At 41.1% G+C, this 14,086-nt stretch overlaps 1 protein-coding gene across 1 annotated transcript in view; it reads left to right on the forward strand.

Moving 5' to 3' along the window:
• Window positions 1-69: 69 nt before the first annotated feature.
• The window catches only part of SPATA6 (spermatogenesis associated 6), a 109,152-nt gene continuing 95,135 nt past the window's right edge, over window positions 70-14,086 (forward strand). Inside the window, exon 1 of the mRNA XM_045291761.1 lies at window positions 70-120. Within this exon, the coding sequence (XP_045147696.1) occupies window positions 70-120 (51 nt within the window). The remainder of the gene's footprint in view (window positions 121-14,086) is intronic.

Below are 14,086 nucleotides of genomic sequence, written 5' to 3' on the forward strand. Positions count from 1 at the left end.
CGTCCCGTGTCTTCCCGCCTCGCTCGGGCCCGCGGCCGGGGTCCCTCCCCGGCGTCCCACCCCGCCCGGATGCCGAAGGTGAAGGCGCTGCAATGCGCCCTGGCGCTGGAGATCCGCTCAGTGAGTACCGGCCGCTGCCCACCCCGGCCGCCGTGAACGTGTCTGAATCCCAAACCTCCACGACCCCCTCCCGGCGGCCGCTTCCGATCCCCAGATCACCCCCGAGTCTTCTCTGGGGGTCGCGGCCGACCCCCAGACCACTTGGATGTACCCGTTCCGCGAGTCATAAACGCCCTCCGCACCAGCCACAGGAGAGGCTGGCCACTGGACACCCGGTTTATCGGTGCTTCATCTCAACGTCCACGTTGGGCCATTGTACCCGGAGGAGTTCCTCTTCTTACTCCCAATTTTCCCGAGAAGGTGACGCACAAGTGCTCTGTCCTTCCTCCCAGCGCAGGAGTAAGGGGACATTCCCTCTTAAATGACTGCGGGCGGTGGCGGTCAGACTCTTGTGCAACTTTGTGACCCGAGGAGGGCCTGTCCTGTGAGTTTGGAATGCGAAATCCCCACGGCCCACTGCAGGATTTGTGCTCCTCTTGGACAGAGCCCCGTACTGACCCTGCAGGAAGTGAGCCCGGAGCACCTTTCATTTAGAACCAGAACTCTCCCTTCAGCCTCCTTCACCCCTCCACGCCCCCCAGTGCCCCGATCTCTCAGCCCCTTCTCCGGGAGGCGTTTGGGGGACGATGTGGGGCCCAGCCCTTTGACAGGCTCCAACGTCACTCCACTCTCCCTCCGGGGTGCTGCCCGAGGGGGCTCTCCATTTCGCCCCCTGCCACCCTGCCAGCAATGTTTTCCTCCACATTATGTGCTCATGCTGGCAGTTTGCTGGCCATCTGTCCTGACTGGAGAATGAGGCAGCTGCTGCACAGGACTGAATGTCCAGGGAGGTCACCGGACTGTGGCAGCGTTTTTGTTCGTCTTAAAGGAGTGAAGATGGGATGGGGCAGAAGGACTGGCAGGGTGGAGGAGAAAAAAAGTTTCCGAGTCTCTCATATCTTTAAATAAGCACAGATTTTACTCACTGCTGGGTCGGGGTCTCCCTAGCCCTCGCTTTAAATGTTTTTGTTTCACAGCCGAGGTCTCCTTGCTAACTTTTTGTAGAGGAAAATAAAGAACAAAGGCACTTGAGCTTCTTAAACCCCTTATTGTGTAGGCTCATAGACTCGTCTTTGGCTTCTTCCGCCTCTGCTAAGCAATGGGCTTGGCAGCCTGCGGAGTGCAGCTGTGAAGAGGATGCCTGCTGCAAGCCTGGCCCATGCAAAGTGAAGGAAGTACTTTGTTCTTTCATTTCCCTTCCTCTTCAATACCAGCCGCCCTGCAGAAAGTGAGTGATAGTTTAGCGGTGTTTTGTTTTTAAGCAAATGCTAAAGAAAATATGCAGGTGGCAGCATTCCTCCATATTGATTTGCTACAAGCATACATCAGGGTCACAGGATTTTGTAGTCAGATGATCTTAGAACTCATCCTCTTTAACCCCTTCTTTTTACAGATGAGAAGATTGAGGGCTGGCCTGGTTATTTGTCAAGGGCTGCACAAAACTTAGTGACAGATCCACAAAATGGCTATGGTGCTTAATTTTTTATAATTTAAATAATTAAATTATTGCTTAATTTTTTCTTCTAGAGCTTCTTTTTGTAACACTCAAAGAAGCAAACACACACACACACACATTCTCATTTCTCTTCCAGTCTTATGCAAGAAGTGGTATGTAGCATATTATAGAAACCCATTTTTAGTATGTGAAGCTTGCTTAAAAATTAAAAAATAAAAACAAAAAACAATCCTGGAGATTAATCCTTGTCACTGGAATCTATCCCCTCCTCACCTTTTAAATCTGAAAAAATCCAAACATGTGGAGTAGTTGGAAAAATAAAACCCCAAACCAAAGCTACTGCCCTCGCGTCAACTTCAATTCGTAGTGACCGTGTTGTAGGTTTCTGGCGCTGTGAATCTTTATGGTTGCAAAGTGACTCATCTTTCTCCCAAGGAGTGGCTGGTTAGATGACTAGGACAATGGACACCTGTTCATTATTAATTTGGGTCATTTGTATATATGTATAAGGAACACTGGTTAAAGCACTCAGCTATGTAGAGACAACTTCATGATTCAAACCCATCAGCCACTCCGGGCCAAAATACATTGACTCTTATCCAATCTTCCTAAATCAGTGTCCAACTTGCACATGCATATGAGATGATTAGAATTACCATAGCTCAAGTTCAGCGTCCTCACAGTTAACATTCTTGTTTTTCAACACTAAAGAAGTTTTGTGCAGTGAATTTGCAGTGCAAGGCATCATTTGGTCTTTTCTCTATGGCTTCCGTGAGCATTGATTGCGAATCCAAGCAAGATGAAATCCTAGAAAACTTTAATCTTCTCTCTGTTTTTCCACTCTGTCCAGTTGTGAAAATTTTTGTTTTCTTTACATTGAGTTGTAATCTATATTGGAGGCTGCAACTCTTGATCTCTATCAGCAGGTGCTTCAAGTCCTTACTTTTAGTAGGCAAGATTGTCTCATTTACTATCAAAGGTTGTTAATAAGCCTTCCTCCAATACTGATGCTATGTTCTTCTTCAGATAGATATTGACTGACAGTAGAGAATACTAGAAAGATATTTACTTGTGCTTTATTGACCATGCAAAGGCATTCAGTTGTATAGACCATAAACTATGGATAGCCTTGAGAAGAACAGGCCTTCTAGAACACTATTGTGCTCATCCAGGACCTGTACATGAATCCAGAGGCAGTTGTGAGAACAGACCACGGGAATACTGCATCGTTCAACATCAGGAAACCGGTGTCAAGGTTGTATCCTCTCACAACACATATTCAATCTGTATGTTGTGCAGATAATCAGAGAAGTTGAACTTCATGAAGAAGAATGCAGAGGGAAGAATCCCACTTGACAGTTAGCACACAAATGATTCCGTGACATTACATTTATGTATGTATCAAAATGTTACCAACATTCTCTTTACTTCCCTTTTCCAGTAGTTTCCACGACCCTTAATCTTTGCTTTTGAGTAATTGCTGACCCTTTGGGCTCATACTGATGATTTTTAAGTATGACACCAAGCTTATGGGTGATATAGCCTTTATTTCATGTGCCACTCTGCCAAACTCACGGCCATTTTAAAGCCACTAATGTAGATTCTCACTCATAGCGACCCTATAGTACAGAGTAGAACTGCTCCTTTGTGTTTCCGAGACAAAAATCTTTCCAGAAAGAGAAAGTGTTATCTTTTTTCTGAGTGGAGACTAGTCGTTTTGAACTACTGACCTTCTAGTCAATATCCCAGTGCTTAAAGCACTATCCCATGGAACTCCTAGTCACTCATCTATTTCTCTGAAAAATAATCCCATAGGATAGGCTTGGTTTTTGATTTAAAGAATGTCTCCAGGTGATACTCACAGTGAATCCTCTATTTCCTACTTTTCCAGTTTTTCTGGCAATTTTAAATAAGGATTTGAACTCTCCCTATTTTCTTCCATTCCATCTGGGACCAACTCTTGTGATCCCAGTCAGAAAGACCTGTGATCATAGCTGGGTGCATCTGATTCTCCGGTTACTTGAGGTTATGGCTCACATAGACTTGTTTCTTCTCTGTACTTTTAATTACCTGCTTACTGTTTTGTTCCTGGCGAGTAGAGACTTGTAATTGTGTCTTAGATGTCCACTTGCAAGCTTTTGAAGTCTTAGATGCTACTCATTCTACTAGGGCACAGATTATGATTTTGTGAATTATGTTATGCCAGTTGACTTAAGTGCTCCCATAAGATAAGGTCCCAAGTCTTCAAATCTCGAAAAAACAATGTTGGAATGTGCTTTATTATATCTGAGAAGTATTACTTGCCTCTTCACTAGTAATGTTGTGTGTTATGTGTTGTGTTGTTAACCACAAGGTTGTCAGTTCAAATCTATCAACTGCCCTGCTTCCAGGAATTTTATGGTTTTAGACTAAGCATTTAATATTTTGATGTAATTTGAGTGAGTTTTTGTTTATGTTGTGAGGTATGGCTCCTGTTTCATTTTTCTGCAAGTGGATATCTAGTGTGCCAGCACCATTTATTAAGTTCTGCCCCACTGAATGAACTTTGGACCTTTATTGAACAACAGTTGTCCATAGGTGTCTGGGTTTAATGCTAAGTTCTCAATGCTATTCTACTGTTTAATATCTACCATTTAACCAATACCAGGCTGTTTTGATTATAGTGGCTGTTCAGCATGTTTTGATATTAGGGCATGCAAGCGTGTCTCTTTTGTTCTATTTCTTCAGTATTGCTTTGGCTATTCAGGGTTGATTTCCTTTCCAAATGATGCTGATTATTAGTTCTTTCATGTTAGTAAAGAATATTCTTCGGATTTGTATGAGGCTTGAACCTGTAGATAGCCTTAAGTAGAACTGACATTTTCACTATATTAAGTCTTTCAGTCCATGAACGTGGGATGCCTTTCCGGTAGAGTTTATAGTTTTCATTGAATAAGTCGATTATGCCTTTAGGTATTTAATAAGTTGGAGGCTGTTGGAAATGGTATTATTTCTCTGATTTCTTTTTAAGAGTCTTCTTTGTTAATGTAGAGGAACCCAACTGATCTTTATTACTGTTCTTAGATCTTGCAACATTATCGAATTCTTATTTTAGCTCCAGTGCTTTTCTTGTGGAATCTTTAGTGTCTTTTGCCTGCTGACTGATCCTGTCATTTCTGAAAACATCTCCCTTTCTGATTTGAATATCTTGGTGGTGCTGCGGGTTGGGCATTCAGCATGCTAACTGAAAGCTTGGTGGTTTAAACCCCTTGCCACTCTGCTCGAGAAAGATAAGGCTGTCTGTTTTCCTAAAGATTTACAGTCTCAGTAACGCTGTAGAGGTTCCCTATGAGTTGAAAGCAACTCGATATCGGGATGTTAGAGTTTTTTGTTTTGTTTAGCCTTGCTTTACTTTCTCCTTTTTGTGTGTTAAGGACTTCTGGTACAATGGTGAATAAGAGGGGTGATAATGAGCATCCTTTATCACCCAAGCAAAGGGAAGACACTCAGCTGCTTTATGTTGCATATAATGCTGACTGCTGGTCACGCAACAAAGAACTAGGTTTTTATGTTTCTTATACCCTCAATTCCCCCCCTCGTTTTCCACCATTCGCTATAGAAAATGGGGATTTAGATCTTCACTTAGTATTGTTGCATTATCTATTATTTCCTTCAGTTCTGTCCATTTAGGCTTCATGCATTGGGACTTTGTTTGCAAGTACACCAAGGAGCCCTGGTGGTGAATGTGTAAGCCCGTGGCTCCTAAGGGAAAGATCAGCAGTTTGAACAGAGTTGCTCTGTGGTTGCTCTGCAGGAGACAAGACCAGATGATCTGTCGCTGCTGGGTTTCAGTCTAACAGAATCCAATGGGTGGTTCTACTTTCTCCTTTAGGGTTGCTGTGAGTCAGCTTGATTCAAGGACAAACAGAGACAACCACATTGCCAAGCATCTCGCTCTCTCTTTTCCCCTCTAGTTTCATTTACTTCTGCTATTATTTTTAGTGTATCTATTCTTCTGCTAAGGAGCCCTCATGACACACTGGTTAAATGCTTGGCTTGAACCCCCCGGTCGCTGCATGAGAGAAAGAAGTGTCAGTCGACTTCTGCAGTCTTAAATCTTGGGGGCTCTTTTACTCTGCCACAGGGTTGCAATGAGTTGGAATTGACTCACTGGCAGCGGGTTTGGGTTTTATATTTTATCCTTTTACCTACTTTAAGTTCAATTTGCTCTTTGTTTAGGTTTCTGCATGTGAGACATTAGGTTGTCGGTTTGACATCTTTTTTAGTATCGTCGTTTATCGCTGTTAAGAGTCTTCTGAGTACTGTTTGTGCTGTGTCCTTTGGGTTTTGTTGTGTTTGTGTTTCATTTACTTTCATCTCAAATTATATTCTAGTTTTCTTTGTGATTTTTTTTATATGGCTCTTTGGTTATTTAGGAGTGTGTTTAGTTTTATATAATATTCTAAATTTCATTGTTACTGTTTTGATATTTCATTGTGGCTTTAGAATACGCATTGTATGACTTAAATTCCTTTTAATCTATTGAGAATTGCTTTATAGTTTAACATATGTTTTATCTTGTAGAATATTTCGTGTGCATTCGAGAAGCATATATTCTATTCCTGTTTGGTAGAATATTCTACAACTGTCTAGTGGGTTTATGATGTTAGACTTCAACTGGCTTATAGTGTTCTAGTCTATTTCATTTCTGAACGTCTGTCTAGTTATGAGAAGTGGGCCTTGACATCTACAGTTATTCTTGTATTATTTATTTCTTCCAGTTTTGTTGGGTTTTGCTTTGTGTGATTTGGGACTGTGTTTTTAGGTGCATATATGTTTATAATTTATATCTTCTAGACCCTCTGATCATTAAACAATGCCCTTCTTCTAGTAACACTTTTGTTTTAAAGTTTTGTGTTAGTCTGGGTTGACTAGAGACACAAATTCATAGACGCTCATGTGCATAAGAAAGAGCTTTATATACAAGAGCAGTTGAATATTGAGAAGACATCCCAGCCCAGTCCAGATCAAGTCCCTAAGTCTGATATTAGCCCATATGTCTGATACCAATCTCTAAAGTCCTCTTCAGACTCACGAAACACATGCAATGACACCAAATGCAGGAAGCTCATAGGACAGTAGGTGGAAGGAAGGTCTTGTGGATCCTGTGGTGTTATGAGCATCTCAGCACTGGGAGGGGTCTCCATGTGGCTCCTGCTACTCCATAGCACTAGTGTAGCTCCATGTGTCTTGTCAATGGAGATGTCTTGCAGGGAGTAAGCTTGTGTCCCGCCTCCCGTGAGCTATTTATCTCCTTAGCACCTCCAAATGAGTCATCAAGCTGTGACCTAATTGACAGGCTAAGCTCCGTCCCTTCACTCTTAATCCTCTCAAATTGACAACAGATTATGTAACTACCACCAGTTTATTTTGCTGATACTTATATAGCTTCTCTAGCTCTCTTGATTATTATGTGTGTAGTACACTTGATCCTATCATTGAATTATTAGCTCATTTGTGTCTTTGAATCTATACTCCGTCTCTTATAGTTTTTAAACGCTTCTCCCAACCTCTGCTATTAGGTTGGACTTTCGAGTCTTTTCTTTTAATGTAATTATTAAAAAGGTAGGGTTAATAACTATGATTTTACAATTTGCTGACTGTCTTATACCTTTTTTGTTGCTCTATCAATTACTTCTTTCTTTTGAGTTATATAAATGTTTTTTTCTTGTCATTTCCCCCCCAATTTTTTGTTATTTTCTTAATGGTTACTCTGGGGGTTATAATTAAAACCTTATTTTTAATAATCCAGTTGGGATTAGCATGAACAAAATTGTTGTCGTGTACAAAACCTTTGCTCCTATATAGCTCTGTTGTGCCCCTCTTTTTAATACTATGTTCATAAAAATTTTATTCTTGTACATATTTCTATTAATGCATTTCTTTAAAAAAATCATTTTATTGGGGCCTTGTACAACTCTTATCACAATCCATCCATCCATCCATCCATCCATCCATTGTGTCTAGCACATTTGTACATTTGTTGCTCTAATCATTCTCCAAACATTTGCTTTCTACTTAAGCCCTTGGTTATCAGCTCCTCATTTTTCCCCACCCTCCTTGCTCCCCCTATTAATACATTTCTATAATTGTTGTGCAGTGCATTTTTCTTTAGAATCAGATAGAGAAGGAGAGGTAGGAGCAAAATCACACCTCTATAGTGCCTTTCATTTTAACAGAATGCCATCACTCTGCTCTGAGACACATGGGCTGCCATGAGGCAGAATCATCTTGCTGGAAACTGGTTATATCGTCATCTGTGCTGGTGCTATTTATTTCTTCATGCAGATTTGAGTTATTATCTAATGCCCTTTTGTGCCAAACAGAAGGATCTCCCCATTCACTATTTCTAGAAAGGCACATCTGCTAATGACAAATCCTTTACGTTTTCATTTATCTTGGATGTGTTAATTTTCCCTTTATTTCAGAAGGAACGTTGGGCTAATTGTAGATTTCTAGGTTGACAATCAACTTCTTTCATCACTTTTAATATGCTGTCTAACTACCTTTTGGCCTCCTGATGATAAATCAGCTGTTTATCTTATTGAGGATTCCTGGTATGTGCTTCGTCATTTCTGCTTTGTTGCTTTAAGAGTCTTTTGACAAATTGATTATATGTCTGGCTTATTCTAGTTGGAGTTCTTGGATGTGTGAATTAATGTTCTCATCAAATTTGAGAAATATATATGCTATTTCTTCAAATATAGATTTCTGCCCCAATTTGTCCTCTCCTTCTGGAACTCCCAGTATATGTGTTTTAGTATGCTTTTGGTGTCTCACAGGCATCTCGGTCGCGGTTAAGGTTTCTTCATTACTTTGCTTCTGTTCCTCAAACTGGATAGTTTCAATTCCATTCTGTTCCTCATATTTCAACCCGCCAAGTTTCAAGTTCACATAATCTTTCTCTGCCACCATATTATATCTATTCTTTTTTTAATGCATGCCGGTTTATTTGTAATGACTTCCAAATTTCCTACATTTATACTTGACACATCAAGATTCTGCTTATTTTCCCCCCAACAGGTTTATTGACACCTACTTTACATAACATACAATTCAATAGTTCAGTCATATCAAGGAGAATTGTATAATCATTGCCACATCAATTTTAGAGCATTCTCCCGCAACCCCATGGTTAAATTGCCTTTAAAGTGGGTTGTGCAATCACAATCCATTCTAGTGCTCCCTCCCCCCTCCCCCACCCTGGTATTCCCCTTCTCCCCATGTATCAGTTATTATCATTTTGCATCCACTCCTCCTGTGCTTCACAGCTGGAAGACCCAACAGAAAACAATAAAAAACAAAATTGCACTAAGGAAAAGACTCCCATCAGCGTTTAAAAAGCCAGGGGAGAAATTTCTGTCGTGGAACAAGTAAGGAGATGTACTTGCTCCCAGAACATATTCAGGTCAGCGGTCAACTGGCCAAGTATCGAGTTCGATCCGGCAGAGCCAAAATGGCAGTGGTCCCTGCCTGATAGAAAGGCTGTTTCAAGACTCTTGCCTGTGGCTAGAGCGGATCTGCAGATGGGTTTGGGGCACCCACCGTACCCCTTAGCCCTTCACAAACTGGCTGTTCCTAATTCAGCTCCAATGCTTTTCGTCTCTTAAAATTTTGTCATTGTCATCTCTGGATCACACAAGCTGGTTGGTGTACTTCTTCTGTTTGGACTTGGCTGACTCCTAGCTTAGATGGCTGCTTGTTTGAATGCCAGCCTTGAATAAAAGGTTTGAATACCAGCTTTGAAGACCCCAGACACTATCCTATTGATAGCTAGACTTTGATCACCTTTAGAGATGAAAAACATTTGTTCTATACTTTTCCACACCAGAATTTCTAGTTTTTAAAAATAATTGTATCTCTTTATTCATATTCATCATTTGAGGAGACACCATTGTCATATATAAAATATGTATGACATCATATATATATTCCTTTAGTTCTTTAAATGTGTTTTATGTCATTCTCTCTATACATTTGTAATAGATGAATTAAAGTCTCTGTCAACTAAGTACATTTTCTGAGTTTCCTCCGGGACAGTGTCTACTGTGCCCCTCCCCCTTCTTTCTGGTATAGATTATACTTTCCTTTTTATTTTCACATCTCACAATTTTTGTTGAAGACTTGACATGCTTAATTATGTAATGTAGCAGCTCTGGAACATAAACTCCCTCTCTTCAGGGTTTGTTGTTGCCGTTTTGCAGTCATTGTTAATTTGCTCCCTTTGGGGCTGGCTCTGCCAAGTGGGTGTTCTTTGTATGGAACCACCGCTGCCTCTGCTTACTGTGTGCTGTAGCGATGGTGGCGCTTCTTCACTGCCATCCAGCCATTCGATTCGGCCTCAGAGCAGCCTTAGAGTGGGTTTCTGAAGCTGTAAGTTTTCACGGGAGCAGATAATTTCATCTTTCTCCCCCAGAATGGCTCGTGGGTTAGAACAGCTGACCTTACCTTACACTTACCCCTTACCAGCAGAGCCACTGAGGCTCCTATGATGGACGTAGATTTCCTTAGATGCTTTGAAACAGGAAGTCTTGTCAAGGAACTCTGTGCATTCTGAAGCCAACTTTTGGTGATCTGTCAGGTAGGTTACCACTTTGATTTATTCTTCAATTTTTGTTTCCCCAGAACTCTCAAACCCAGTAGTGGTACACGATTCAGGATTCTCAGGTGTTTCCTGGGAGCCCTGGCAGAGCAGGGAGTTTAGCATTGGGCCACGAACGCTGGGTTTAAATTCACCAGCTGCTCCGTGAGGAAAAGATGAGGTTGGCCGATTGACAGACTCAGAACCCTTATGAAGTAGTTCCACCCTACTTGGGTTTTTGAAGGTCTTTCCTAGGTATATGGATATATATATGTGTATGTATGTATGTATATAAGTATGTATGTATGTATGTATATGTATATATCCATATATTTATGTATGGATCTGGATAATTGCACATGGCATTTTAAATTCCCAGGAATATGTCCGAACTTTTCAAAGCTTACTCTGGACACATAATTCCCCAGTTTTACCTTTACAACGTCTTGGTCATCTTATGTTTTGCCTCAACTCTTATTACTGTCTTGAGGCCTTGGTGATGGCGTGGTTACACATTGAGCTGCTAACCACAAGGTCAGTGTTTGGAAACCGTCAGCCTCTCAGTGGGAGAAAGGCAAGGCTTCCTACTCCCGGAAAGAGTCACCGCCTTAAAAACCTGCAGGGACAACTCTACCCTGTCTGCTAGGGTCCCCAGAAGTCGGCATCGCCTCGGTGGCAGTGACTTTGGTTTAGAGTGGAGTTATTACTGCCTCGGGCAGCTATGATGTTATACGTTATCACTGATTGTTTTTGACAAATGCCTCAGGGTAAAAAGCTGCTTGTACTAAGCTCCCCCCGCCCCCCCAAACCAAATAAATGAAAGTCCTGCAAGTCAGGGTTTCTAAGGAGCTTGCCCATAGTTCCAATAATTCCTTGTGAAGGTACTTTCGGTAGCCCCATGCCTGTTCTCCAGTAGCTGCTGGGTTGCTGGATTTCTTGGCTTTCATGATTTCAGGCTTTGAGTTTCAAGCTACCACAGTGCTGGGTAGAAAGTAATTCTGGGACTAAGTGTGTTGAAACACCACAAAGCATGCTAGTCATTACTGAGATTTCGCTATTTCATGCACAAATGCTATTCAGATCGTTGCAAGCCTCTAGTTAATTTCCATAATTCTGAAAAGCTGATATTGTCAATTTTTGTCTGTTTTCACTGCTTTTATGGGAGAGCTAGTTTTCAGAGATGAGTTCACCATTCCTGAAGTGTTCTTTCAGTTTGTGTCTTTAAAGATAAAGTATGGGTTTCTCTGTTTTTCCTAGACAGCATATTATAGGTTTTGCTATGTGTTAAAAATTATCTGATAACTTCTGCCTTTTCATCGAAATGCTTAAGAATATTCATGTTAATGTCATTATCCATATGAATATTCATGTTAATGTCATTATCCATGTGAATATTCATGTTAATGTCATTATCCGTATGTTATTGCTTGTCAGGGGTCATCGAGTCGATTCTGATGTAGAGTTCCCTTGTGTACAACAAAATGACATCCTCTTTGGTCCTGAGCCATTGCAATTTTTTATGCTTAAGACCATCATTGAAACACTATGTCAATCTATCTCATGGAGAGGGCACCCCCTTCCCCTCTCTTTCTTTGACCCTCTACCAAGTCTGACGCCCTTCTCTAGGAATGGCTTCTCCTCCTGCCCTGCCCAAAGGACATAAGATGACGTCTCAGCATCCTCACTTGTAAAGAACCTTCTGACCGTACTTCCTCCAAGACAGACTTCTCCGTTCTCTGGCCATCCGTGGTACTTTCAGTGTTCTTCTCCAACATCATCATTGTAATACATCAGTTTCTCTCCAGTCTCCTTTATTCATTGTCCAATTTTCAAATGAGACTATTGAAAATACCATGGCTTGTGTCAGGCACACTATAAAGATGCTTTCAAAGTGACATCTTTTTGTTCTTTAGCATTTAAAATAGGTCTTGGACAGTAACCAGCAGCCTGGTAGTGTAGTGGGCTACGTGGGGTTGTGTTGGGCTGCTAACCATAAGGTCAGCAGTTCAAAACCACTGACCAATCCTTGGGAGAAAGATGAGGCTTTCTACTCCCATAAAGAGTTACAGTCTCAGAAACTCACCGGGACAGTTCGACCCTGCCCTTTAGGGTCACTGTGGCCCAGCATCGACTCTATGGCAGTGAGTAACTTCACTTAGCATAATGTTCTCCACGTCCATCCATGTTGTGATGTGCTTTGTAGTTATATCGACATATAGTTTTAACAATGCATAGTATTCCATTGTGTGCATGTACGCAAGTTTCTTCAGCTATTTTTCTCTGATGAGCTTTGGGGCTGTTTTTAACTTTTTGCTATTGTGAACAGAGCTGCGATGAATATGAGGTGCACACATCTTTTCGCATTTTGTCTCTTACTTCTTTGGGGTACGTACTCAGCAGAGGTATTTAGATGTTGTAGATAACCCCATATTTCTTTCCACAACATTTGTACATCTTTAGAGGCCCACCAGCAGTGTTTGAGAATTTCATTCTCTCTGTAACTTCTCCAGCATTTGTTTTCTGTTTCGTTTTGTTTTAAATTGTGTAAGGTGTTATCTAAACATTGTTTTGATTTGGATATCCCTGGTGGCTGGTGTGCTTGTCAGCCTTTTGAATGTCATTTTTGGTGAAATTCTGTGCATGCCTTTCACCCACTTGTAATTGGATTATTATTATTCCTTATTGAGGTCTTCCAGTATTCTATACATTTCAGAGATTAGTTCTTGTCTGTTGTGTCATCGATGAAGACTTTCTTCTACTCTTTTGATGAAGTCTTTTGATGCACATAAGTGTACCGTTTCAGTGGGTCCCAGTCATCCATTTTGTCTTTTGTGTGTACTTATATTTGATCGTCTGTGTTTGCCTCATATCGGGGCCCTTACGTTTGTCCCTGCTTTCTCATTGATGATCTTTTTAGCTCTGGGATTTACGTTGGCCCCTCTCGAGTTCATTTGTGTGCATGGAGTGAGGTACAGGTCCTGTTCTTCTGCAGAGGGAGATCCAGTTTTGCTAGCACCGTTTGTTGAAGAGACTGTCTTTTTCCCATTTAATGTTTCTGGCCCTTTGTTGAAGGTCAGTTGCCTGTGGGTGGGCCCATTTACTGGGGGGTTTTCTATGCTCTTCTGTTGCTCTGTGCACGTATGAGTGTACTAGTAGCAGGCTGTATTGACTACTGTGACTGTGTAATAGAGGCTGAGGGGAAGGCCTCCTACTGTGTTCTTCCTTTGAAGGAGTGCTTTGCTTACCCCAGGTCTTTTCTCACTCCATATGAAATTAGGAATTCGTTTTTTCCCATGTATTTAAAGAAGAATGTTGGGGTTTTGATTGAAATTGCATTTTATTTATAGATTGCTTTGGGTACTCTTGCCATTTTCATAATATTAAGTCTTTTTTCCCCAGAAAGTGATAACATGCTCAACATATCTTAAACTGAAAGAACAAAAGAAAAAATTCAGGTCTTGAGGTGTAATTTTGAAAGATTCTGTGGGAAAAATATTGAATGATACAGGAAACATCAAAAGAAGATGGAAAGAATACACAGAGTCACTGTACCATAAAAACTAGTCAACGTTCCACAAACTTTTTAAACCTCCTTTGAATTGTTAGGGGATATTTAATCATATTTAATGTGTATGACTATTGTTATAGCTGACTCAGCAGTGTAATATGATTGGGACTGGAGAATTATTATGCATTTTTCAGAAGTCCCAAATTTTATACTTGGATTTTTGTTCATCATGACAGATGATACTGTTCTGTGCCATTGAATCCATCCTGACCCCTAGCACTCCTGTGGGACAGTAGGATTGTCTCCGAGGGTTCTTAAGGTAGAAATCATTTTGGAAAGAAGT

Source organism: Echinops telfairi, unplaced genomic scaffold (genome assembly GCF_000313985.2).
Source record: "Echinops telfairi isolate 266 unplaced genomic scaffold, ASM31398v2 ScPeMD7_443;HRSCAF=831, whole genome shotgun sequence".
In the NCBI taxonomy this organism is placed as follows: Eukaryota; Metazoa; Chordata; class Mammalia; order Afrosoricida; family Tenrecidae; genus Echinops; species Echinops telfairi.